Here is a 27,233-nt window from a genome sequence, read left to right on the forward strand (position 1 = left end):
TTAACATTGTGGGGGAGTGAAGAGTGTTTTCAGATGTGGACTTTAACTCTACTTCTCCTACTCCGATCACTTGAGTAGCATTGGAATTGTCCATTGTCAAGAAAAGAGGAATTATCAAAAAAAAATAAAAAATACTTCGTTGCTCCTGTGTTAATCCAGCAATCGGTTGGAATAAATACTAGATTTATTTCTAAGTTAGTTGTAGAACTGAGTCCCATATGTAAATTTTCATTTAAATCCATAGAATTCTATTTTATCTCCTTGAATGCCTTCAAGCTCTGGCTTTGGATCTCCAATTCCTTGATCTTGAGTCAGGTAAAGACATCCCAAATGCAAAACTTCATGTCTTCGTGGATGCAGTGGATTCTGTCCAAGACCAGCAAGCAACAATCTTTTCCCTTCCTCTACTATTATTGATTAGGGAAGATAAGATGGAAAATAATGATTATCTATGAGTGGAATTTTTTCTTAGGTGTCAGGGCAAGATAAAAATGGAATGTGATCTAGACAAACATAGATCACTCCTAGAATGATTGAAAACCAAGAATAATGAAAGAAAGTGAAGATTTTTGAAAAGAAATCTAACCTAAGAAACTATAATAGAGACTTGAGAGAATAACTACTAATGTTGAAATATTGAAGAAAAAAAATATAATCTTTGTGACTTGATTGAGTCAATTGATCAAATTTGGTCTAATACCATGTTAGAATTTTAGGAGAAGAAAATAATTCATTGACGGTATTAAATTGAGTATAATGGTCCTATATTTATAATCCCAAAATTTGAGTATAATTAATCTACCCATGTCAAAGTCACACCCAAAATATATCTCCTGAATTTAAGTCTTAAAAAAGTAAGCAAATGTAACATCAATAAAAGATTAATAACATTAAAAACCTCCTTGGTGAGACTGCTTCCTATGAGATTCCTATAAGACTATGTCGTGTTGATTCTTCCTATATGAGATTATTTATCAATAGGGTCATGTAAGGCATTTCCATATCTACTTTTCAATAGAAGTAATTTGATGAAAGTGCAGCTTGACAACACTAACATAGTCGAACTAGTGTAAAATACCTTGAGAGTGCACTCTATCGAGAGTATTCTATACCATTACAAGGCATTGTGTGTTGCTTGTTTATTTGTTGTTTAAGTTATTACTTGTCCCTAAAATTTGATTGTAAAATAAATTTTGCACATTGGTCAATTAAAAGTATAAAAACACATTAACTAAATTTAAAAAGACAAAACTTAGCAGTGAAACTAACAAACCTAATCACTGACCCCCTCCCCCTTTCTAGGCTTGTTCATCGTAGAACCTAAAAAAAAGGTATTAAAACAAGTGTATTCTGAAAGTTTACCTTTAGGTTGAATTTGTATTCAATCAAAGAGCCTTGAGATAAGACAATCCATTCTTGATGGACCCTATATCCTATCTCAAAAATTAGATGACAAATCGATACCAAAAACTATCTGTGAATGGAATAATGTAGACATTGCCCAAGTACATAATGCCAAGGCCATGGGACTATTGCTCAAGTATTGAGCAATGAAATAGCGAGTTCAATTTAATCTTGTAAATTAGTCAAGGACATTAAGGACAAACTATAATCTGGTACTCTATGAATACTGAGTGTAGCACTTCTCACTCAAAGTGTCCATCTAGGTACATTGTCTAAGTTCAAGAGAGCAATGACATTAATGTACTGTAGAGCTTATAGTCATATCTCTATAAAAATCAAAAGTCCAATTATGCTAGAGTAAAAGTCATTTTTTTCTTGGACCAGAATTGAAAATTTGAATAAGCATTGAACTTTATCCTATGTGAAAATTGGGTTACTCTCGTAACTCTAAGAAAGAAATCCGAAATAAATTGACTGGGTGTTATTAAAATTTATATAAGAGCAATCTTTGAACTCCCCTCATGACTTGAACTATAAAATTTGAAACCTCTTTAGACATCTAAGTTGAACTTTTATGCCTTGATTAGTGTATTTTGGTCATGGTTGCTTTTATATCTTATGATGCTTTTAATGGTGTCAATGAATATGAGTTTCACTGGTGTAGTGTGGTGAGACCATTGTTTTTTCCCAATTATGGTGTATCTTTGAGTATTGAAGCTTTTAAGTTGAACCATGTAAACTCAAAGATCAAGATTAGGCAAAAAATTGAATCCCCCAATAAGCAGTAAAATTTGGGCATTGTGCCTTAATATGTTTTGCTTGCCCTTGATGGCATTCATGATCCTTTTGGATTTGAATGTGGAATGGAATGTTGAGTTTGGTCAACCTCATAAAGAGTGCTTTAAAGAGCTAATGACCACAAGTTTGTCAAGATTAAATGAATTACTAAGGCTGATGATTTTTGTAATAAAGCTGACAAAAAATGGTTCAAGTGGGCTTATATGTCATTGTGAGTTAAAGGAGAATGAATGAAAATTAGGCACACTAGGAAAGAAAATTCTTTGGAAATTTGATATTTTGTTGGATCCCCTATGAAATCTTGCCTTTGGAGATACTTGTTGGATTTCCTTGGCTTTTAAAAATGGCATTTTCATGAAAAATTTAGAGTTGAAAAATGACCATTCAAATTGAAGGATGGGCACTTGACTAGTGGCTCCCTTTCCAAAATAAAACTTGGAAAGGTCCTAGGATCTAGGATATTTGTGGCAGTAGAGAAAGAAGCCAAGGTGAGTGTTGTAGGGAGAAAGGACCTTGGATTTTTGTGAATAGTGATACCATGAACACACAAAGAAAACATGGAAAGGTCAGGTACAAACCTACATTTTATCTAATTAATAAACCGATCGGGTTCGGGTTAACAAGTTTAAGTAGACCCAACCCGGCTTAACCCAAACCCGGACCCAACTCAAACTGGAACCAGATCTAATTGATGTTTGTAGAAGAAGAAGTCCATAGACAAATAAGAAAGAAGTCCCCTAAAGTGTTAGTGAGAGAGTAGAAGAGTTGCTAAATTCAAGCACATAAGAAGGATAAGGAAAAAAATCCAAGAAATTGCATATACTAACAATGAATATGAAAAGTACTTAGAAGTCAAAAAGAGAGAACTCATGAGAGGAGAAGTTTAGAAATGATGAGAATTATGCTGCGAAGAGAGTGATATAGACCAAAAGAGTTGAGGAAGAAAAGAGAGCACCCTTATGAGGTTGAGATACAACCACTAGGAGATGATATATGCATTAAAGGTGAGTGTGGGGCTATTACAATTAACCCCATAGTTGATCAACCAACCTAAATCTATTTGTAAGTTGAGTTTTTATTATTCTATGTTGATTTGCATGTATTTGTGAAATTTGAGATATTGTCTAGTCTTAAGATCCCTTGCTAGAGGGTTGTGCATTGATTGTTATATTCTTATGAGATTAAATAATTGCATGCATGAAATACAGGAAATAAATAAAAAGGGGGAGTAAAAGTACAAAATAAAATGTACATGAAATAGAAAGGTGGAGAAATATTGTGAGAGATGATAGGGGGAGCACACCTATAGGCTCCATTTTAAGATTTTAATGCCATAAAAAGGAGAGAATACAATATAATGGGGGAAGAAAACTTAGATTGAGAGCTTAATCAAAAGAATGGATGCAAAGAGTAAAGGGGTGAAAATTTCACAAGCCATGAGCTAAAACTGTTATACCCATATAATTGTGAATGGTGATTTTTCGATAGGGGGGCTTGGAAAAAAAATCAAGCTAGATTCATGCATCATGATAGGAGCATATGCATCATTGTGCTTTGTTTTCAGAAGAGTTTGTCATCATAAGAAAGGGGATAATGTTGGGCGGACAATGGTCTTAAGATCCCCTTTTAACAAGTTTTGATAATAAAAAATACTTAAATTGTTAGAGATGTGAATTTAAAATGTCTTATGGCGCAAAAAAACTCCAAAAGAATTTTCTGACAGCAAAACTATTTGACAAGCCAAAGACCGTCCAAATGGCCTAATCATAAAAGGAAACAAACAACTTATGCCAAAAAAAAACACCGTTTGAACAACCTAATAACATTGTCTGATTGACGAAGAGAAAAACTTATCTTGTGCTAACAACCAACCCAAAAGTGATAAGAAGAGCAAAATGGACAAGAGGAGTTGACTACTTTAGTAGGAGAATTGATGTCTTAAAATGCCAAAGACCACAGGAAACAATAAGTTTTGAATTAAACGAGTCAACCACATTGTGAAAGAAGAAGAACTTCAAAAGTAAAAGGATTCAACCACATTGTCGAGGTAGAAGATAAAAAAAAATTTGACAACACAGAAAAATATCAACCACATGTATTAACAAAGCTAGCAACAGATCAAAAGGAGTTGACCACATTAGCTTGACCCCATGCCACAAAAAGTTCAAATTACAATACATTCAAGACCAAATTTTATAGTTGTAGGTGTCCAAATGTTCTAAGTGATCTATTATTGTGTTCAACAACAAAAATAGGATTTGATTCATTTTAAAGAATTCTTGGACCTAGTTTTACCTAGTTTCGGTAAATGGTAAAAAATATTTTTTGACCAAGACAACTAGTTTTTTTTTTTTTTTTTAAACTTAGAGAACATTCAATTTAACTAAAACTCACCCCAAATAGTTTCAAACTTTTGCCACAATTAACTCCAAGTCTCCTAAGCCTTCACACATGATTTTGAGAGTTTGTGCTTCATCCAAAGCTAAAAAAAAAGTCAAATTTAATAGTTTTCTTTATTGAGCTAAGCATTTCTATGCTTGCTATGTTAAATCTTGTTTGGATACTTATCTTTGATTGTTGAATGTGTGCGAAGTGAATTTACAATCATATTTGATTCAACACTTTCACCTAGAGTGCTTATGTGATTGACTTTCACTCAAAACCAGTTTTACTACCCTTGGTTTGAGCATTTTATTTTTAAATCATATTAAACCTTCTAGGTTGTTGATTTACTAGGGAACTTGAAGGGGCTTTGCATAGGACTAGAGTTTAGGCATAGAATTTCAAAAAATCCAAGTATCTACTTGCATCTACTTTAAAATCTATTAATTATACTCAATTAAGAGTATTGAAATAGTGTCATTGTATTTTGAAATCATTCATTAAGGTTTAGACTACTACTTGTGGGCTCATTTATTTAACTGAATTTTTCCCCCAAATTTTAAAACCAAACCAAGATTTATCTTGAGACTAGATTTTAAAATTGACAATTTGAGCTTTTGCAACACATAGTAGGTACTTATGATTGTGTACCTATGTTTGTGTTTGATATGTAAAATATGTCAATTGAAGAGGCTTTTGTATGTGCTGGTGTGTAAGCAAGCAACCTTTCAACGGATCAAGCCTAGTCTAGGCAAGCCCATACTTTTCTCAATTTGATTAAGAAAAGCTTTTGTGGATGACGAGTAAAGGTTGAGAAACTATGTAACTGTGTTTGTTGATGGGTGAGCTTTAAGATCTTGTGCTGACAAGCTATGTTGAGAATTCCTATGTGGGTCTAGGCTGGTATGCTTAGTAGGTTGTAACAAATTTTTGTGCGGGTCTAGACTTGTGTAGCTTATTTAGCTACTAGAAGAACCCTTTCCGAGTCCAAGAGGTGTGCCTAATTTTCTATTGTAAACCTATGTAAGAGTGTGCATTGTAAATTAGTTGTTGTTGTAAATTGAGTAGTGTAAGTCCTTATGCAGCAACATTTTTAATTAACCTAGAAGTAATTTGACGTAGTAGTTTAGCAATCTCAAAGAGATTGTGATAAATCGCTGCTTATTGCTTATATATTTTTTGCATTTGAACTTTGATTGTAGAACCAATTTTGCACATTGCTCATTTAAAAGTCTAAACACACATTAACTTAATTTAAAAAGAAAGACAAAAATTAGAAACAAAGTTAGCAAATTCAAGGTTTTTAGTAAACAGTATTGGTGAACAATTATATTTTAGAGTGTTACATTTTTCATTCTATCTCATTTCTACATAATCTCTTAGTATTAAGATCTCTCTCTTCTTTCTCATCTTCTCCCTTTCACAAGAAGGAGATGGGAGGGGTGGTCTTAACCCTCCCTCCTTGCAAGCTAGAGGGGGAGAAGCAACCTCTTCCCTTGCCTTTTATGCATGTTGAGAAACTCCCACCATGCAAGGGAGGAGACAGTGAAGCCCCTCTCAGCCAGCCTTAGACAAGGCTATAAAAAAGAAGTTTCAGGAGGTGTCCCCTCTCCTCGCCTTCTTTTTCGATAGTAAAACAGAAAGCAAACAGGTAAAAAATTAAAATATTAGTTAAATATTTAATAATAGTGAGTTATTATATTTCCCTTCTCTTATGTGCTTCTATTAAGTTTTAAAGATAGTAAAAGTTTGGCTACATTTAAAAATACAATATCTAAAGATATCATATTTAAAAATTACCCACTTGTTTTTTTTTTTTTTTATATAAAAAGGGTCATTGCAAGAGTTTCCCCAAGTAGGTTGTTACTTGTTCACGAGCAGGAACACCACAAGAGGATGGGAAGAATGACAACAACTAGCCATGGCACTTAAGAAAGAGAGATGAGAGCGAATATAGAAAGGTAGAAGGAAGAGATGGGATGAAAGAGGAATCATACTAGTGGCAGCGATATTTGATGAAAAAAGGGATAAAAGAGGAAGAAGAGAGGAAGAGTGTCTGTGAGGATTTCTTGATGATGTGGAATTTAACTTTGTGATATGCCAGTAGATACAAAATTATACCAATAAGCCATAATTTTACGTATAAGAATTTACACTTGTTTACACATACATATTTAGATAACCAACTAAGAGAATATAGATAGAATAATGAAATAGGTAGGGATATACTGAAAGAAATGAAAGAACAAGATACAAATCAAGAAGAATGACGATGCATGCCTTTATTTGAAGAACAGGGTAAAAGTGGAACACATGTTTATAAGAAAAACATGGTTGGCATTATTGGAGTGTTAGATATGAATACTTAAGACCAAACTAGATATGAATACTTAAGACCAAACTAACCTTATTAAAATAAGTTTTACCTTTCTTGAAACATCCGATTAAAACCAACATCTTAATCATGAAAGTATAACTTAAACATTTGAATTACTTTTACCAGCTTTATTCAAAATTGAGTGTACGAAAGCCAATGGTGCACATAAAAATTTACATGGTTCAGACAAGTTCTTTAAAACTCATCTAACTAAGCAATCATCTTGTCTCATTGTACAATTTGATGGTCCCATTGAATCATTCAACACCATACACAATTTCTTCAAAGAATAATTTAATGTAGTCTAACTAAATACAAACAATTAGGTACATTTAGAACAATGGTAGATAGGTCCATCCATAAATTTTGAAACAATCGTTTCGTGTCTTGTTGGTTATTGATTGTGTGGATGAACTTTATACATAGATGTGGTCAACTTTAAGACCTAGCATTTGTAGCTAAATACCAAACATGTGGACCATAGACATGTCATACTCAAATTCTCAAAGGGGGAGGGGGGAAGGGGGGTTGTGCATGAAGAGAGTAGATCACCTAGGAAAGAAGGGAAATGTCCATTTCATGGTAATTCACTTTCTATACAAAATGTGTTTTTTTTTGTGTGTTATTGTGTAAATAGAAAATGTGGAGATACTAAATTTTATATTGAATTTGTACCTAACATAGAGGATGACACCATCTTATATCATTTAATTTAAATATTTTCTAGGAAAAGTTAACCCCACCCTTTACTTTTTTTTTTGTCATAACAATGTCATTATGTTAATGCCACTCAAACTTTTTATGTGCACTAACACAATTTCAAAATTCTCTAGGAGATTCTTTTTCCTTCCTATTTTACCCTTTGCAAACGTCATATTTACATAAAGGGCAATGTAGAATAGTTTTGTTTACATGTGTATAAAAAACATTAACAAAGTAACATACCCCTTGATATGTTACTATTGGTAATTAACTTAGAGATGGGTGGGCAAATGTCATGACAACATATTCACAACTTCATAATAATAATGAATAAATAAGATTTCTAGGGTGAGGTTGTATTGTTAGATTGCAAGTAATGGAAAATTGAAATAAATTATATGTGTCTGATAAATTCAAATAACCGATAGAAATTAACTAGAAAATTAATCCAATATTGATGCTACCTACATATGAGATACTCATCACTTTGGATTTATCACTTAGTATTTGTGATAATATAACTTTAATTAGCAACAAAAGGGTTGGGCATGACTTTTTCAAATTTTAAGCAGATGAAAAATAATATTACAATATTAGTTATTGTAAGCAGATGACTTTTTCAATGACAATTTACTTTTCATTATTTTTAGTAAATTAGAGGAAAAATAATATTTCAATATTAGTTATTGAATAATAAAAATAATTAATACAAAACCAATTTAGTGTGGCCATTCTATAAATTAAAAATAATTATTGGATGTCAAAATAAAAATAATTCTCAAAGATAATGTAGCAGTTTTACTTGGAATTCAACATTGATGAGACAGAATCATGTTAAAACAACGAAAAATAGAGATTAGGAAAATTTTGCATGTAGTAGACAAATAAGACAAAAACAAAATAAAAATGTTAAACTACTACCCTGAGTATTAAATTTTGCTTTTTCATATAAAAAATAAGTACTATTTACCTAATTATTTGAATTTTAATGTTCAAATGTTTTAAAGTTAGATGATATTAGCCTTAGATGTAAATCCCAAAGATTTACACCATGCCTATTCTTGACCGCTTCTCACGGGATTCGAACGCGGGACGTGGCGTGCCTAGCTCTGATACCATGACAAAGGCTAGGCAATACACCCAAAAGACCGATTTGTTAGGTGTGAAAAACCACCGCCTACAAGAGTGGACGGAACCACTCTGACACCCACCCCGCCCATCCTTGACAGCTTCTACGGGATTTGAACGCGGGACGTGGTGTGCCCAACTCTGATACCATAACAACGGCTAGCCAATACACCTAAAAGACCGATTTGTTAGGTGCGGAAAGCTACCGCCTATAAGAATGGACAAAACCACTCTGATATCATTTTCCTCCAAAGTTGGACAATAATAAATATTCGTGTACTACTAGAATAAAACTCGAGATGGTTAGAGTGAAACTAATTCCGAGATTCATATGTGATGAAATATGAAATTTTGTTTTATAGAATGTTGAGTAGAGAAAAGAATATAATAAGAAATATTTAATACAATAAAAATAAGAATGTTCAATTTTGGCAAAGAACAATGGCAAATTAAGGAAAAAAATTAAGTTAATTAAAAACACTTAAAATTAATAAAAATAGATAATTATACAAGAGAAAATGACAAAATTAGGCTCTATATGTTTAAAATCGAAAAAAAAAACAAGTGTGAGTTGATTGATTGTAAAAAAAAACACATACATGAAGAAGCTCAATTTAATAATATAAGCCGATAAACAATAATTATGTAAATAATGGGTTAGTAATGATAATTATAAAAGCCATTTATTATATGTTTTCATATGAAATGGCAAGAGTCAGCCTTATTAGAAGACTATTATGTCTCTTCTATCACATGTTCTCACAACTCGACTTATTTAAACCAATAGAGTGAATTTTTTATTAATTTACAAAAAAAAAAAAAAATATTTATAATAATAATAATAATTTAATAAAGAACATAAATCGACATAAAATAAAACTATATATTAAATAAAAATAAGTGAATTAATTTATTCGTCATAGCTATCAGCAAATGAATGATCACAACGTGGAACTTTTTTTTTCCATACTCAGAAGCCCCAATTCTATGTAGGTGTGGGCCCGGCTTCACCGACTTCAGCACTGGCCGCCGCCCGAAACACCTTATCCGAAGATTTGACGGAGGAGATGGCACGGGAGGGAGCCATTGATGCATCTTGGAAAATAATTATTTTATTTTTTGGTTGTTTTTTTGGGTCGATGGCCGAACCTCAACGAAGTTGGTGCGTCTTATTATTTCGGCTTTTCTTCGTCGCTCTGGCTTCGTGAAGCCCTGAAGAAACAGAAGAAAAATTCTCTTTTCACTTTTAAATTATTTTGATCTTCCAGCTGCTTGCTTGCATGGCGGAGCCGGTGGAATTACCGAGTCGTCTGGCGATTCTTCCCTTCAGGAACAAAGTGTTGTTGCCCGGCGCCATTATTCGTATTCGATGTACTTCTCCGAGCAGGTGATTATTTTTTCCTTTTTTTGTTGTTGTTTGATTGTGCTTTTTTATTTTCAATTTTTGTTTGGAGGAGCTCGTAGTAGCTGCTTAAGTTTTTTTTTTTAATTTTTTTTATTTTTTTTAAGCTCTGAAAAGATGATGTTATTTCTTATGTTACGGTTTGTAGTTTGAAAAAGGTTTTCCCGGCTGAAAGAAATGCGTTTTTTTCTTTAGTGTGCAGTTCTGGTAGTTTTGTTTTGCGATTTTTTAATTTACAGGCGGTTTTTTCCGTTTACTTTTTCTAGACTGAAATGTCTTGAGGAGTTTGTGGAGACTAGTTCGTCATGGATTTAGAGAAAAAACTACATTTTTGGGATAAAATTTTCTTATGTATCTTTGGATATTAGTTGATCTTGTTGAATAAGTGTAGCACAGAAATACTCGGTTGTCAAATTATTGTTGCTGGGAATTTTATGTGTGGATGTGAATACATGTAGTGTGAAATTGGTGGAGCAAGAGCTGTGGCAGCGGGAAGAAAAGGGCTTAATTGGTGTCCTCCCGGTTAGGGACGTCGAGACTGCATCATCAGGTGACTGAAATGTTTTCTAGTGGTGGGGGGTTTGATATATAAAAAAAAATATTTAGTTTTTATAATTAAGGTTATGTGCTCACTTGTTGGAAATGATTCAGGGGATCAGAGTCCAAAAACATCTCCTGCGACTTCAGAATCGCACAAACAGGACAGCAAGAATCAACATGACCCAATTCATTGGCATAACAGGTAGCCCCTGTACAACGTTGGATTTTCTGCATTTGATACCTGTAGGAGTTGGATCCTCTTCTGAAAGCTTACCAGTGAGCAAGTTTGGCAATAACAATGTGCCAAGAAGAATTTACCATCCTTTGATAAAGGACTTAAAATTTTCTTCTTTGCTCATTGTGCTAAATCTATTACTACTACAACTACTTCTAGGAATGCAATTCCCATTTGTGCTTCTTTTCTAAAGAATTTGTTGACAGGATTATACTCGGTGATTAGGTTACCAATTTGTGCCCATCTCCTTCATATATTTGACAAAACGGAATATATTTTAAATTATTTTTATAGACATATCGTAAGTAACTTATAAACATCTATGGACACAAGCAAACCTTGAGATTCAAGATGGCACAAAATAAGTTAGGAAAGGATGCGGTTAGGTGGATATCTAATTGTTATTTGTGTGAGTGAAAACCGTAACTTGAGGTATAATTTATCTCTGTAATGAAGTTACTTTGGTGCTTCAGTTATCAGTCAATGAAGTCCAACCGGTGATTGATGTTCTTCTTCTTCTTCTTCATTTTTAAAACATTTAAATTTTTTTTCTTCTTTTTGAATTTTTTAAACCTCTCTTTATACAATGGAGAAGTTGCAGCTAGAGCCTTATAATTTATTTCTTGTGATGAAGTTACTTTTGGTGCTTGAGTTATTAGTCAATGTAGTCTACCAGGTGATTGACGTTCTTCTTTGCTCTCTTTAACCTCTCTTTAACCTCTCTTTACATAATAGAGGAGTTGCAGCTAGAGCATTACATCTCTCCAGAGGTGTGGAGAAACCAAGTGGAAGGGTTACATACATAGTTGTCCTTGAGGGATTGTGCAGATTCAGTGTTCAGGAGCTCAGTGCCAGGGGAACATATTATATCGCACGCATTGCACGCCTCGACATGATTAAGTCTGGTAGGCAATTCTTTACTGCCCATTGCGAATGGTAAATATTTTTTAGCGAAGATATCTACTTCACTAATCTGGTTTCATTTAGACACATCTACATTGAGCTTAACAGCAAGTAAGCTTCTAAACAGTACTGAAAGCAAGTTGTGAAGGAGGATTTACTCAGGTAGGAATTGTGCATGGAGAAGGTAGATCACTTGACAAGGAGAAAGTATAAGAAGATTCCTGGAGATTCTATTTTTTTCTAGAGGATGTATTTTAGCCACCTTATTTCATTAAAAGATTCTCTAGTCAAAGTGAAATCAGATTATTCGACCGAGTTATTCCCTTCTTTTTCTTGAGAAAAAAGTAGGTTTCTTCAGGTGAAGTAAATTTCCCCTCCTATTTTCCTTGTATACTCATCCTTTTTTTTTCAACTCTCTCGAGAGTGATTCGTTCATAATTGTACCTATGCAGTGACTAGCTATTATTTACTTTTTCTTTTAGCAAGAGAGGACTATATCTTATAAAATAGGAAGAGTTTATTAAATTCCAGAAAGGGTGCCATGACCCTTACTGGCCTTCTATCACCCAAAGGTTGTTGTTTTCTCAAGCTATGGTTGCTATGTGCTTTGATGCAGACCCTGCCCAATCTGTCCCTTCCTGTCCCTTCAGTAGTCTAAAATCTGTTCATATGGAAAACATTTTCAGTTATTGGGCGATATTGCCTTTCATTCCGGAAATGCTGAGCTACTTCCTCATTTTTGGTTTACTTAGAGCTGGAGCAAGCAGAACAAGACCCAGATTTTATAGCACTTTCTCGTCAATTTAAAGCTACTTCCATGGAGCTAATCTCTGTACTAGAGCAGGTAAAAACATTTGTTTTGACATATTCACATCGCTCATTAAAAAAAAAAAATTGTTTTCCTGAAAAGTAGGCCTAGGAGAAAAAAAAAGAAAAGAAAAAATCTTTATACTTGGTGAGGAGTATCATAAGTGTATAACATTCATTTTCAAAAAAAGAAGAAGAAGAGGCTGTATTCAATTCAATGCATGGCTACTGCAGCATGTCATTTTTGCATTTTATTTATCATACTGGATTTCTTAGTTTGTCAGAGTTGTTTGCAAGGTTGATTGTTCCGGTTTATATATGGTTCTTTTATATAGGTACTGAATATTTCTGTAGCTCTCATAGTTTGAGTCCAATTTTAAACTAAAGTTTCATTTCATATCACAGAAACAGAAGACTGTTGGTCGAACAAAAGTTCTTCTTGAGACTGTTCCTGTACACCGCTTGGCTGATATATTTGTTGCCAGCTTTGAGATAAGCTTTGAAGAGCAACTGGCCATGTTGGATGCGGTTGATCTTAAAGAAAGGCTCTCAAAAGCAACAGAACTAGTTGACCGGCATTTGCAGGTATAATCATTTCACTTTATGGTTATAACTCAGAACTTTTTTGGCTGGTATATTAAATAATTTCAACAGTTATGCTTCTAAAATATATGTGCTATAACAGTCAATTCGTGTAGCGGAGAAGATTACTCAGAAGGTTGAGGGACAGTTGTCAAAATCACAGAAAGAGTTTCTTCTTCGCCAGCAGGTATGTTTCTTCAATGCTGAGTTATTAGGTAGCAGTACTAAGGTTTGATTGGAGGCTAGTGCTTAGCCAGTGAATTGAACAGTGTTGGTTATAGGTGGGGTAAAGAGACTATTGGTTATGGAGGGCATGTAATAGAGGATGACTCGATACTTCTGAAGACCAGGATAGTTGTTTCAGTATTCAGAGTGGAAAAACAGAAAGCCTGTTTACTTGGCATTGGAGACATCCTTTCCGTGTCCTGTAGATCCACTTTTTAGTTTTCTTAATTTATTAAAGGAAATGATTTTTTGTTCCTTTAAGGGGGGGTGCGGGGTGCGGGGAGGGATGAGAGAATAAAAATTAATTATTTTCTTTCTTATCTACATTTTTCTTTTGTTTATTTTCATCATTTTTTTTGTGAAACTATTAATTACCTGACCTCAGCATACAAACATTTTTTATGCAATTTGCATATTACTGGAATTAGGTTTATGAATTTTAGTGAAAACATAATTTTCAGATGAGAGCTATAAAAGAAGAGCTTGGTGACAATGATGATGATGAAGATGATGTGACAGCCCTTGAAAGAAAGATGCAAAGTGCGGGCATGCCCCCAAACATCTGGAAACATGCTCATCGAGAGCTACGGTAGGCACCCAAGATGTAGTAGTTTTGTATGTGATGTATGTTTTACTGTACTACATCAGGGTTGATCTCTTCAGAATCTTCATTTGCTCTGTTTTGAAACTTAAAGGGGACATGTGTCAGTAAGGAATTTGTGATCATTGACTGTTTCTTGTCTGACTTTAATTATCTTAGGCGGCTGAGGAAAATGCAACCCCAGCAACCTGGTTATAGTAGTTCACGTGTATATTTGGAGCTTCTTGCTGACCTCCCTTGGCAAAAGGCTAGCGAAGAACATGAACTAGATCTTAGAGCTGCTAAGGAGCGTCTTGATAATGATCATTATGGCTTGGTCAAAGTTAAGCAGCGTATTGTTGAATATCTTGCTGTTCGCAAGGTTCATCTCTCCATCCTATTTTTGTCTTGATCTTTCATCCGACAGTGGTGCATATGCTCATCTCCATGTGTTAAACATGCAGCTCAAACCAGATGCAAGGGGTCCTGTTCTATGTTTTGTGGGCCCACCTGGTGTTGGAAAGACCTCTCTGGCATCATCAATAGCTGGTGCTTTAGGTAGAAAGTTTGTACGAATATCGCTTGGTGGTGTCAAGGATGAGGCTGACATAAGAGGACATCGAAGAACATATATAGGAAGCATGCCTGGGCGCCTTATTGAGGGGCTGAAGGTTTATAAAATGTTTTTGTTTCATTTTCATTTCAGTTTTTAATACTTCAATGATAATTTCTTTATATCTGTTTTGGAGTATAAAAAATTATTTTTCTACTATTGTTTTTTCCTGTAATGGACAGTAGTGACTATGCTTTTTGTAAATATATCAAATTAAAATTTACTGAGAAGAAAAAATTTCTTATGTATTGCAGAGGGTGGCTGTTAACAATCCTGTTATGCTACTGGATGAGATTGATAAGACAGGATCAGATGTCCGTGGGGATCCAGCTTCAGCATTACTGGAGGTTCTTGACCCAGAACAGAATAAAACATTTAATGATCAGTATCCTGCTCTCTTTCCGCTTAATTCGTGCAGCGTGCGAGTTAGATTACATGAATTGAATGAAATAGTGCACAACTTGGATGGCACTTGTGCTCCATTTTAGTTGGTTGGCTAGCTCCTCTTTTTTCGATTTGTCTCCCCACCTACTTTTTGGAGAGCGTCTGTTTTGCAGGCTTTGGACCTTGCCATTTTAAGTTGGAGTTTCCCTTGAGGGGAAAAATAAAACTTTCTGATTCTTGTCAACTCTTAGTGGATGTTGCCAGTTGATAGTAACCAATTTCACAGCTGCAATTATTAAAAAAAAGCCTCACTTTAAAAGAATAAAAAGCTCAACTCCAATAATACAATGAGGAAACATGTTGTTGCGGCGTTCAAAGTGTATTCCAATCCATCTACTTGTTACAACACTGAAAATTCTTAAAATTGTGCCTACAAAATGTGAAAATCACATTATTGAATCTTATATTGACTTGGGGAATTCCTTAACTGTATTTTACCAGCTATCTAAATGTGCCATTTGACCTTTCAAAGGTGATTTTTATTGCAACTGCGAACAGGGTCCAGCCTATTCCCCCAGCACTTAGGGATCGGATGGAAGTTATTGAATTGCCAGGTTATACCCCTGAAGAAAAGCTCAGAATAGCGATGCAACATCTAATACCACGAGTGTTAGATCAACATGGACTAAGCTCTGAGTTTCTTCAAATTCCTGAAGTATTGGACTCATCCTGCACTGTTTGTTTATATTTTTTTGAATAATATAGATTATATCAATGCATGATTTGTGCTGTAATTTAACAGTTCTTGAATTTATTGTGATAGGCTATGGTGAAACTAGTGATCAATAGATACACTAGGGAAGCTGGGATAAGAAATCTAGAGAGAAACTTGGCTGCTCTAGCTCGTGCAGCTGCTGTCAGAGTTGCTGAGCAAGATTGTGCAGTCCCACTCAGCAAAGATGTGCACTCTGTGGCAGAACCACTTCTGGATACCAGACTTGCTGAGGGGGCTGACATTGAATTGGAGGTTATTCCAATGGGTGGTGTCAACAATCATGAAATATCAACTGCTTTCAGAAGTACCTCAACCTTGATTGTAGATGAGGCCATGCTGGAAAAAGTATTGGGGGTAATTCGTCTTTGCCTTGTTGATCACAATAGTACCTTTTGGTCTATTTGAAGTTATCTTTCTCCAAAAGAAAAAAGAAAAAAATACCATTTTGAAGTCATGTGGTCTGTTATACCTTTTCAAAATATGACTCAACTAATGAGAAAGAAGAGCACCTTTCATTTAGCAGTAAGTGTATATAGTGGCTATGGTCAAACTGGAGATCTTATGGTTGTAGTGTCTGTGGTATGCAGCCTCCGAGATTTGATGATCAAGAAACTGCAGAGCGTGTGGCCACTCCTGGGGTGTCTGTTGGACTTGTTTGGACATCCTTTGGTGGAGAAGTTCAATTTGTTGAGGCCACAGAGATGGTGGGAAAGGGTGATTTGCATCTTACTGGACAACTTGGTGATGTTATCAAAGAATCAGCACAGATAGCACTAACATGGGTAATTTCTTTCTGTAATTGAATTGAGATCATCTAAAACTAGAGGTCTGAGACCCTTGAGAAACTTGTTAGTTAAGCTTTATCATTTTTATCTCATTTTCTATGTTCTTCAACTTGGTAGGTTAGAGCAAGAGCAGCAGACCTTAAGTTGGTTTCTCCTGGGGAAATCAATTTGCTGGAGGGCCGGGATATTCATATACATTTTCCTGCTGGTGCCATACCAAAGGATGGACCATCAGCAGGAGTGACTTTGGTAACATCATTAGTATCACTGTTTGCTCAGAGAAAGGTTCGATCGGACACAGCAATGACTGGGGAAATAACTCTGAGGGGTCTTGTATTACCTGTTGGTGGTATCAAAGACAAGGTGTGTCTCCCATTTATCTTCCTTTTGAAGCATTTGTTTATGAAGGTGTTTGGCTTTACAAGTTTGAGCCTGGAGAGTGATTACACAAAATAGAAACTTGTTAACGTTTGGCCTGGACGTCCTACAGTTATCAATATTTCGAGGTCACAGTTTAGCATTCTTTATTTGAATTTGCAGATACTAGCAGCTCATCGTTATGGCATTAAGAGAGTTATCCTGCCTGAGAGGAACTTGAAGGACTTGGTTGAAGTGCCCTCCAATGTTCGTAAAAGCATGGAGGTAATAATGAGTTCGTCCCATGAGCTTGTTTGTCATAATGTTCTGGTGTTTTGTCGATCCTTCATAGACACAAAACCTACATCTGTAACACCCCAAACTTCCTAACTGCTGCAATTGAAATGTAACAGATACTCCTTGCAAAGAGAATGGAAGATGTGTTGGAACAAGCATTCGAAGGTGGTTGTCCATGGAGACAGCATTCGAAGTTATAGCGAGTTGCATTGCTCCTCCCTACGCAAAGTACATTCAGAGTTGAGCTTCACACGTTCTATCAACAGTGAAAATAATATCTTCTGATGGATCTGTAGAATCGCGGTTCAGTCTTGTGATTCTTTAAGGTATCTGCCTACTTGCCCTCTAATTGTATTATATTAAAAGGAATCAGTAGTTCATTGTGTTCTTTCTTTCTATCACTGTGTATATTGTAATTAAATATTTTCAAGTTGAATCGTTCTTCTTGAAGTGATCACAACTAATTCAGCTTTTCCACGGATGAATGCATCACAGTAGTGACAACGTTTACCTTTTTATTAGTTTTTTACATCCTCTAACATATTAATCGTTAAATAAAATAAAAGTTCAAAATGGACGAGGATTCTTGACGATTACATGGCAAAGAAAATTTTAGAATAAGAAATAAGTTTTTTTCTCTCTTACTGTTACATGTGTGAGGGTCACATGTGCATCAGTCTTCTTCTTCCTGAACTCATCCAAAGGTCAACAGTATGAAACAAAGAAGAAGAAGTGGGAAGAGAAATACCAGGCACCAGTGGTGGCAAGGACAGTGGCGGCATCTGCCAGTGGCTTTCAGAGGTGAAGGTGAAGGTGACAACAAAAACGTTGCGGTGATGGCTCCGGGAAGATCGAAATAGAAGTGGAAGAAGGGGTTCAGGGTTGGGGGCTGAGCAGGACAGCAAAAGCATAATTGCGGGCGCGATTCTTCCCCGGTCTCGTGACCAGGAACAGAGGTAGGTTCGTTGGAGGCTCTGTTGGTGCAGTGAGGAATGTTTGAAGCTGAGGAGCCTCCTTGATTCAATGAACTACTTGCACTTGTATTCGACCCTCCATTTTTCAACCAACTCAGACAATTCATCTACAAAGGTAGCATGACCATCACCAATGTGTCCCATCTTGCCACAATGATAGAAAGATTTACTATCTGGACCATAACCTCTACTCCTTCCACCACCATGGCTTCGAGATGTCTCAACCAATCTGGTACTTGTGGAGGCACTAACTAAACAAAGCAGAAATCTCAGGACCACCCTGTGAAACCAAATCACTGGCTCTAGTCGAGGCATTTTCAATCTGTATGATATCTTCACTTGACAACATTTTTGTAAACACTATCATATTCCGGTCTAAGCTCATGCAAAAATCTTGCTAACTTCTGGTCAGCCTAAGCTTTCATCATTAGTAGTGTGGATGATAAATTTGAAGCTCCTAACTTCACCATTTAATTCACTAAAATATTCCATCCTACTTATTTGTCCCCATTGAATTGTGGACAACTTGGGAGTGTGTCTCATACACTTTCAACAAATTATCTTATTGGGAGTAACAAATCTTCAATACCTCCACAATCTCTTTAGTTGTAGAACAATAAACCACTTGACTCTGCATGGAAGCCATATCATAACTATAACATTATCTTTCTTCCAAGCTTTGGAAATATGAATAGGCAGATCATCTATTAGCATATAATGTCTCAAACTTCAAGAAATATCTTCACAAACTAAGACTAAACCAAATAATTAGTCCCATTCAATTTAGAATTATTGATCTGGATAGGGTAACACCCTTCTCATCATCATTCACCTATGCACCTATAGAGGCCATGACACATATAATATGATCGATCAACCTTAGAAGAACTGTGTAATCGATCAGTCAACCATTTAATTCATCTTTTGTATGATGAATAGATGAATAGCTTCTGAAGTAAAATCGATCTTTTGTATGATGAATAGATGAATAGCTTCTGAAGTAAAATCGATCATTTGACAATCTTCAATCACTGAAAAATCACAAATCTCCATTTTAAACTTCACCAATCGCTACTACACAACCATATACATCATTTGTGATCCACCCACTCCTAGACCATTTACAAATTATCGATCCTTACTCATAGACACCAGAAACAAAAGAATTAAAGAATAAAATTGGAAAAACTAACTTGGGACAATCAAACCGACAATTTTTGGGATACCCTTATTGTACTTAGGAACACTTAAGAATCACACAAAATGTATCTTTTTGGATCAACCTTGTTTTGATACCATATGAAAATAAGAAGAAAATTAAGAACAAATAGGTAAATCCTAAATCGAGAGAGAGTGAGTTTCCCTCTCATGTTCTTCTTAGGGACACTAAAATGACTCATTTTTTTTTATTAAAACACTCTTTCCTAGTTACATAGGAAAAGACCATTTTTTCTTTAATATACATATCTCAACATTACATTGAATTTCATTCCAAGAGAACATGTGTCTTGCATCTTCTTGAACAAAATTTAAGAAAAAAAAACACTACATAAAGGATAAAAAAATGGTCTCCATAACTCTTGATGATCATCTCTTTTATATGTCTCAACAAATCCTTTCTTTTTAGACTTTTCACCTTTTATGTTCTAGAAGATTTGGATATTCTAGACAAGAAATTTATAAGAAAAATTTAAACATAGAATATGAAAAGCCGTCTTTGATGCTACAATTAAACAAGTTCTTTAGCCACCCCAACCCAAAAAATCAAGGTTACTTGTTGGCTCCCTTCCAACCCGCCCAAAAAACCAAGATCACTTAACTTTTAACTCCCATCTCCAACTGTGTTGATCTTGAGCAGCTCCATGAGGAAAGTCACTCACTCACCCCTGTGTACAAACACTATTTCAAGAGTCTTTTGAACATCCAACTTTGATACTCGGATGGACCAAGTAAGATGACTTCACTAGGTGTTAGGAAATGTTTTCAGTGTATAGTCAATGCAGCTATTTGTAACCATTATCTATGTTCTTTGTCCCAAAAATTTTAGGACGCCTACAAGAGTACTAGCACCAATTCTATATTATTTGGCTAGTTTAGTAACCCTTACTATTTTTCATGAAAATAAAAATTTAAAATAAAATAACATATGAATATTTTTAGCACTTTGGCTTCCATATATCACTCCAATCTTATAGGAGGTATAAATTAAGAGTACTTGATCTTGCATGTTTGCTTCTTGGCAGTGATTCAAAAGCTCAGGAGGTGTATACCTATACATTGGTGAAGAGTAGTATTATTAGAATGAGATGAGGCAATTTTAGAGACTTGTACATGTTCCAGAGATGATTGTCACTTTTACTTCTCTTTATTTCCTCCCTTTTTAGCACTTATTTGGTAATTTATATTGCATAAATTCCATAATTGAGCTATGCTATTTTGATCCATTGTTATGACACTCTTCCTCTATAACTTTTATTTTTCTTGGTAGGTTTTATTGTTCTACAAATAATTTTGAATTTTAGTGATTAATTAAAATTTTTAATTTCATAAAAATATTATATGATGATAATGTGACATCAAGTCAGTGTATGGTCCTATCCCCAACACCCCTTATATAGTCATTAAACATACAAAGGTCTACATAAACTACCTCAATTTTTACCATTATTGACGTAAACAAAATTTTGAGCACTAGGCTCCATGAGACAACGACGATACAACACCAACCTCTCAATGATCGATTGCCAAAAGGATGAATTCTACATGATCAAATAATGTATGCACAAACTTTTAAGAAGGATGTTTTGAGTAAGGCCACATAACCAAAACGCCAACAGGTTTCTCCTCTTGTTACTCCCTAGCCTGTATGAGGATGAACCACAAATGAAACACATGCCTCTATTTGTCACTTTTTTACATTTTTTTCTAGATTTAGGTTTCTTTGTTGTTCCATTATTATGTCGTAATATTTTAAACAATAATGTTTCAAATTTGAGTTTCTACTTTAAAACATATAGAGATGGCTTATGATAACTAAGTCGCCAGATATATTGCCAATATTTCATTATTCCATGAGAGAACTAAGTATATTGAGTGAGTTTATTAGTGAATTGTTAAGTCCTATAAGGATAAACCTAAGAGAAAAGGTGAATAGATTTATCAAACTTTAATAGCTAATTCAATTTCTAACTCACTTCAAAAGTAATTCACTTAACAAACACAACAGCCAATTTAATCAATCTATCAATACATCGATATTTTATTGTAATTGTTCACAACCATGTCATGGGTTGATACGTTCACTTTGAAGGTGTTGCACCTTGGATTTTAGTTCACTAAGCCAAATTATATCTGTAACAGCACATCCCAAGGGTCTAATTACAACACTTGTGCAATACTTGGGATTTTCAACTCCTACCAATTAGTTTATCTAACTCTTAATTGATTTACGAATGGAAGATTTCTTTGCTTTTCTTCGAGCACACTAATGCCTCTTAATAGGTATATACTACAATCAAGATCAATAAAGATCAATAAAGCTTACACCCAACCTATGGTGAATCTACGAGTAATTAAATAACTCAAAAGATGGATGATTTGAAAATAAAAAAATACAAATAGTTTCAATGAAATTAGTTTTGTAAGGAAGTCGATCAATCACACACTCAAAGTGCAAATGCTAAATTCAATATGATGTAAAGATCACTTGGCACAAACTTAGTAATCAAAGATCTCAATTGTTAAATCAGATTTAAAAACGCAAGATCTATGATGCAGATAAATCATTTCTTCTAGGTAGATTTTCAAATCCAATTTTAAGGGCTAATCAACCAATTTTTCCTCAAAGAAAAAAATCAAATCCTTCTTCAACCCCTGATCTACTAGTACTTCTAAACTACCTACATCTTCATTAAAGTTTTATTAATTGAACATTGACCTATACGAACATAATATTCATTTTAAATATCTTTTAACCTTTTGTGAACTTCTTCAATTTTATTTCATGCTTGATCACCATAAATCTTCTCAAAGAAATCATTTACCGGCTAAAGTTTAAGCTGAAAATTCAAAACAAAAGCTATAACTAATACGTGTTAACAATGTTTGACATCCTAATATTTTTCTTGCTTCCTCATTATCCGAGACAATGGATGCTATTGAACAATTACGCCATGACTTCAAAAATAAATGAATCTTACAAATCTCAACAAGTTGGAGATTTACAATTAGGATTTTTCTACTTAAAAATGTTAATGTCACCTCATAAAAAATTTTCAAACATTCACATATAATATTAACATTTTCCCTTTCATCATTTTATGATAAAAATGTTTCTCTTTAAAAGGATTAAATTGATACTTAATTTGGCATAAAAAGATTCATTCTTGAATTTTTTAGTTTGTTTTGTTTTGTAGCTTAACCCTTGCCGACTCCAACGTGAATATCTCCTTATATATAATTCGGTTTGACATGAAATTTTTTCCTTTTGAAACTATACTTCAAAAAATTTCATTAAATTATAAATTTTCTTCCTAAAATATACTTCTTTTAAGAGAAATAATTTGATAGATTTTAGACTCTTTAATCTGACCAAACTGAGTACTCTTTCTTCTTTGACATGCATATTCATTAACTCTTCCGAGATCAATATCTTCCTCTAGAAAACACCGATTGAGAATTGGTTGGATAAGTGAGAAAATAGACTTACAATCTTTCTTTTAATGTATAATTCTCCATATAAAGTCTCATTTTTTATGGTATAAAATACCTCGAAAGTTGAAGCTTTTTGCTACTACTCAAACATCTCTTACAGTTTGATGTTTGATGGTTTAAATATCAATTTCTCTTTGTTAAAAAATCTGATTACCAAACTTCTTTTTGAGTTGGAAAATAGACTCAATTTCTTTTCATCAATATATAATTTAAAATATGATAAGTACAATATAGAAGTGCCAATGCCAAGAAAACAACGGGTACAAGAACAAAAAAAAGAAAAGAAAAAAAGATAGAATAAGAACCTAAAACTACTAGAAATGATAAATCATAAAAGGATCACGTTATCTCTGTGGGTTGACCAAGTCAACTCACATAACCCACTTTAATACCATGTTGAATTTTTGGAAAAGATAATCGTTAACTTATTCAAATTTGAGTACGTGAGTCTTTATTTTAATAGAGTAATCAAATAAAATCCAATTACAATCAAACTACTTTTATCCCAGTTACACCTAAAATTAAACACTAAAAAATAAATCCTAAAACAATTAAAAACTAAACATAAATAGAAGACTAACATAACTAAAATAAATTTAGATGAGACTCTCATGTGAAACCTCCTCTTTTAAGACTTCTATAAGACTCCACTTGGTTCAGGTTCTATGAAACTTCTTACTGTGAGAATAATGTAAGACTCTTCCATATCTGTTTTTCAACATTCATAAAAGAAAGACAATGAGGATAAGTGGAGGTAAAGAAAAGATAGTGGATAACTATACAATAAAATATATGGAAGAAATGTAGGCTACTATTTGAAAAACATTAAAACGTAGCACAACTTTTACAATTGCATATGTATTACTTCTGTTTTTACAATGATTTCTAAGTAGAAGTACAATAAATTTAAACCAAAGAAACAACCATAGAAGTACTAAACACTTACAAGTGCTCTTAGTCCAAAGAAACACAAATAATTAGAAAAAGAATGAAACATCCATCCACAATGAGCAACATCGGTTGCATATTCATAAGTGTCTCTTGGGCACAAAAAGTTGAGCTCGGAGATGTTTGTCGTTCACCACGAATTTAGTTGTCATACTTCCGTTCAGAATAAGAGGGATTATTGGGGCACTATTGAAAATAACTCTTGCATACATAGGCTGACTGTCATTTTGAGTCCGCTCAGAGTATGCATACAATTCCCCCAACAGCTATGCAATACATGAAACAAAATGTATATTGAGTAACCATAATATCACAAAGATGAATGCAGAGACATTCAACAAAAAATTGAACCTAAAATGAAAATTTATTTGTACTTACGATGTGAAAAACCTCAACACTTCCTCCCTGCTCTTTTAACCTCAGCACTTGATCATCATTAGAATTTTCTTCATTTTCTTCCAATCATTTCAAATAAGTAAGTTTATTCTTCAAGCATAAGAGAAAGCAAGAAACAAGAGAACTACCAAGGGTTTCCTAAACAGTTTCTTCATACCAAGATAAGAAGAGACAAAGAATGCAGATAATAAACTTCCCTAAGGAATAATCTGTATATCAATTAATTCTCCTTTGAACATCCTGAGCAATATCAACAAGTTGCCTTTGTTGAGTAATACTTGGCCAATGGGGGATGAAATAGGAATCGGTTACTCTCACATTTCATCTATCTTTTGCTAGGAAGGAGAGATTTCAGAGGTAGAATGGCAGGGATTGCTGAGGACAACGCTAGAGGATGGGGAAAATTTCTTTGGTTGTTGAAATGAGAGAGTTCAGTGCTGGAGGATGGATAGAAATTTCTTTAGCGGGTGATGCTAGAGAATGGAAGAAACTTCATCAACTTGTAGGGATGATGCTGGAACAACCGGAGGTTTCTTCAACTTGCTCGTTGCAGGGATGAAAATCGCGAAATCGAGAAACCTGACCTGTTCCTTAACAGGACGAAAATCCTGAAGCTAAAACGAACTTTCACTTAAATATCTGAGACTTGATGCTATGAAACATCCATCTTGGATTAGCTTTTCATTTTAGGAAGAAAATAAATCTTACAATACCCTCCCCCTCTGTAAATAAAATCCCTCTGCCCTTTTAAGAAAATAAATTAAAAATCAAACATAGAAAACATGAATTAAAACATAAGAACAAGACAGATGGGTTAAACGAATGAATATAAAATTACCTCGTTATTAAATTGCCGATTCCCCCCACTCCAACTAGCAAATAATATCATCAAGATCCAAATGTCACCCGCCATGACTGGACTCTAAACAAAAGAAGGCACAGACGAAAAAATGGGGTAAAAACAAGGAATTTTTTTTTCCTGGAATGGAACAAATATTAAAGAGCAGGGAAAAAGGAGTATGTGGTCTTCGAAGCTCATATTTTACAAGGGGAATGGATGATGCTTTAGAACAACAACCACAGTATTCAAAATCTTGAGAAGAGACGTTCCAGAATCAGTTATCATTGATATATTTATCTCTTTGGTGTCAGTACTATGGCTGACATTTTAGTTAGCCTTATTACTTAACAACAAAATAGAGCAAAAGCGAAAATGAGAACCCAGAATACAAATAAAACCAAATCAGGAGTAGCAGAGACAACATAAAATCAATATATGAATTTCAAAGAACAACGAAGACAATCAAATTTTCTGCTGATACATGAGAACAATTTCACAATTTCCAAATCAAATTCACATAGAGAAGGAAATTGAGAACTCTCCAAAACCGGCAGAGCGCGACGAAGGCACGAAGTTGAAGTGAGAAAAGAAAAAGTTAGACCAGAAATGTAAATCGGGCGAGGAGTAAGGAGGAAGAGATAAAGCCGCCGGCCGACGGCAACGGGAAATTCATTGCCCGAAACTGCCATGCCATCGGCCGGTGTCCGGCGACACGAATAGGGTCCGAGCCAGCAGAAACGGACGAGACTCTCATCGATGCAGGGAGGAATGGAGAAAAGGAAGAAAATTAAGAAAAAAGGGAGAGATAGAAGCGTTAGGTTACCTGAAACCAAGCAAAGGAAAGGAGTCGAAGATGATCGTGTGTTTCGTGAATAGCAAGGGAAGAAGAAGAGAGAGAGCTGGTGGGCAGAGGATCAAAGAGGAGAACTAAGACAGTTCCACCATGGAGAACGTAAGCCAGTGCGGCGTTTTATAAAAAGAAGCAGAAGAGAAGGGAGATTCAAAGGAGAGAGACTCTCAACAACATCTCACAGTACAAAGTCTTCTCCGTAAATTTCCAAGCTCGATAAAAACTATAAAAGCGTAGCATCTGGCTTCAAATTTGGTGCCACGTGGTGTGAACATATACGGAAATAACGGCGAATCCAATACGAAAAGTCATTTGATACTAAATATATAAAATGTTATATCAATTATTTGATCATAATTAATATATCTCAGTAGTCCGATCAATGTATCTCAACCTTCCGATTTGCATGTTTCACACCAAATAATTTTTAGTATTGGATCAACTATGACTTTGTTACTATTATATGTGGAATTTCAAATAAGTGTACGTACTAGCAAAACACAAAGACGAAAAAAATAAAATAAATGAGATAAGATAAAAAAAAATGTGATAAAGCAAAATGTGTAAATTTTAAGTGAAGAAAAAAAGAAGAAAAAAAACTTAGTTGTGTTGAGGAGAAATTTCGGAGAATGAAATATATGGTAATAAGATAATGTGATATTTGCATGACATTCACACTTTTGAACTGGTAGAGTTGCCCAAAGGCAAAAGAGCTTTGAAGAACAAGTGGGTTTATAGATTGAAGCAATATGAACCCACTTCTCGACCACGATACAAAACTAGATTAGTTGTTAAGGGATTTAGTCAACGAAAAGGTATCGACTTTGATAAGATCTTCTCTCCAGTTGTGAAGATGTCCTTCATCCGTGTGGTTCTTGGTTTAATAGCTAGCCTAGACTTAGAAATTGAACATATGGATGTGAAAACCGCCTTCTTACATGGTGGTTTAGAAGAAGAGATTTATATGGAGCAACCAGAGGGTTTCAGGGTGAAAGGAAAAGAAGATTGTATGTGTCGTCTAAATAAAAGTTTATATGGTCTAAAGCAGGCACCCAGACATTGGTATAAGAAATTTGAGTCAGTTATGGAAGAACAAGGCTACAAGAAGACCACCTCTGACCATTGTGTATTTGTGCAGAAATTTTGTGATGATGACTTCATAATATTACTGTTTTATGTTGATGACATGTTGATTGTTGGTAGGAATTCTTCAAGAATTGAAAATCTCAAGAAGC

At 34.5% G+C, this 27,233-nt stretch overlaps 1 protein-coding gene and 1 long non-coding RNA gene across 3 annotated transcripts; one reads left to right on the forward strand and one right to left on the reverse strand.

The window, feature by feature from the left end:
* The first annotated feature begins 9,941 nt into the window (after window positions 1–9,941).
* Window positions 9,942–17,765, forward strand: LOC137933914 (lon protease homolog 2, peroxisomal-like). Its single transcript, XM_068778022.1, has 18 exons — window positions 9,942–9,953; window positions 10,060–10,178; window positions 10,652–10,743; window positions 10,845–10,935; window positions 11,704–11,873; window positions 12,624–12,715; window positions 13,084–13,263; window positions 13,364–13,447; window positions 13,947–14,074; window positions 14,246–14,447; window positions 14,530–14,736; window positions 14,933–15,063; window positions 15,564–15,777; window positions 15,886–16,191; window positions 16,425–16,619; window positions 16,740–16,985; window positions 17,163–17,264; window positions 17,393–17,765. Exons 2-18 carry the CDS (start codon window positions 10,072–10,074, stop codon window positions 17,474–17,476), a joined length of 2,631 nt encoding a protein of 876 aa, XP_068634123.1. The 5' UTR covers window positions 9,942–9,953; window positions 10,060–10,071; the 3' UTR covers window positions 17,477–17,765.
* A 6,097-nt stretch (window positions 17,766–23,862) lies between these two features.
* On the reverse strand, window positions 23,863–26,088 carry LOC137967064 (uncharacterized). 2 transcript variants are annotated; one of them, XR_011116482.1, is made up of 4 exons: window positions 25,972–26,088; window positions 25,146–25,229; window positions 24,290–24,357; window positions 23,863–24,177 (listed from the first exon to the last, which is right to left on the reverse strand). It is a non-coding gene; the product is annotated as an uncharacterized lncRNA (long non-coding RNA). The 2 variants fall into 2 exon arrangements; XR_011116483.1 differs by having other exon boundaries at window positions 24,290–24,366.
* Window positions 26,089–27,233: the final 1,145 nt, after the last annotated feature.

This window comes from Aristolochia californica, unplaced genomic scaffold, assembly GCF_029961685.1.
Source record: "Aristolochia californica isolate CCGP_79_NKW_82.1479 unplaced genomic scaffold, dmAriCali1.0.hap1 SCAF_6, whole genome shotgun sequence".
Classification (NCBI taxonomy): Eukaryota; Viridiplantae; Streptophyta; class Magnoliopsida; order Piperales; family Aristolochiaceae; genus Aristolochia; species Aristolochia californica.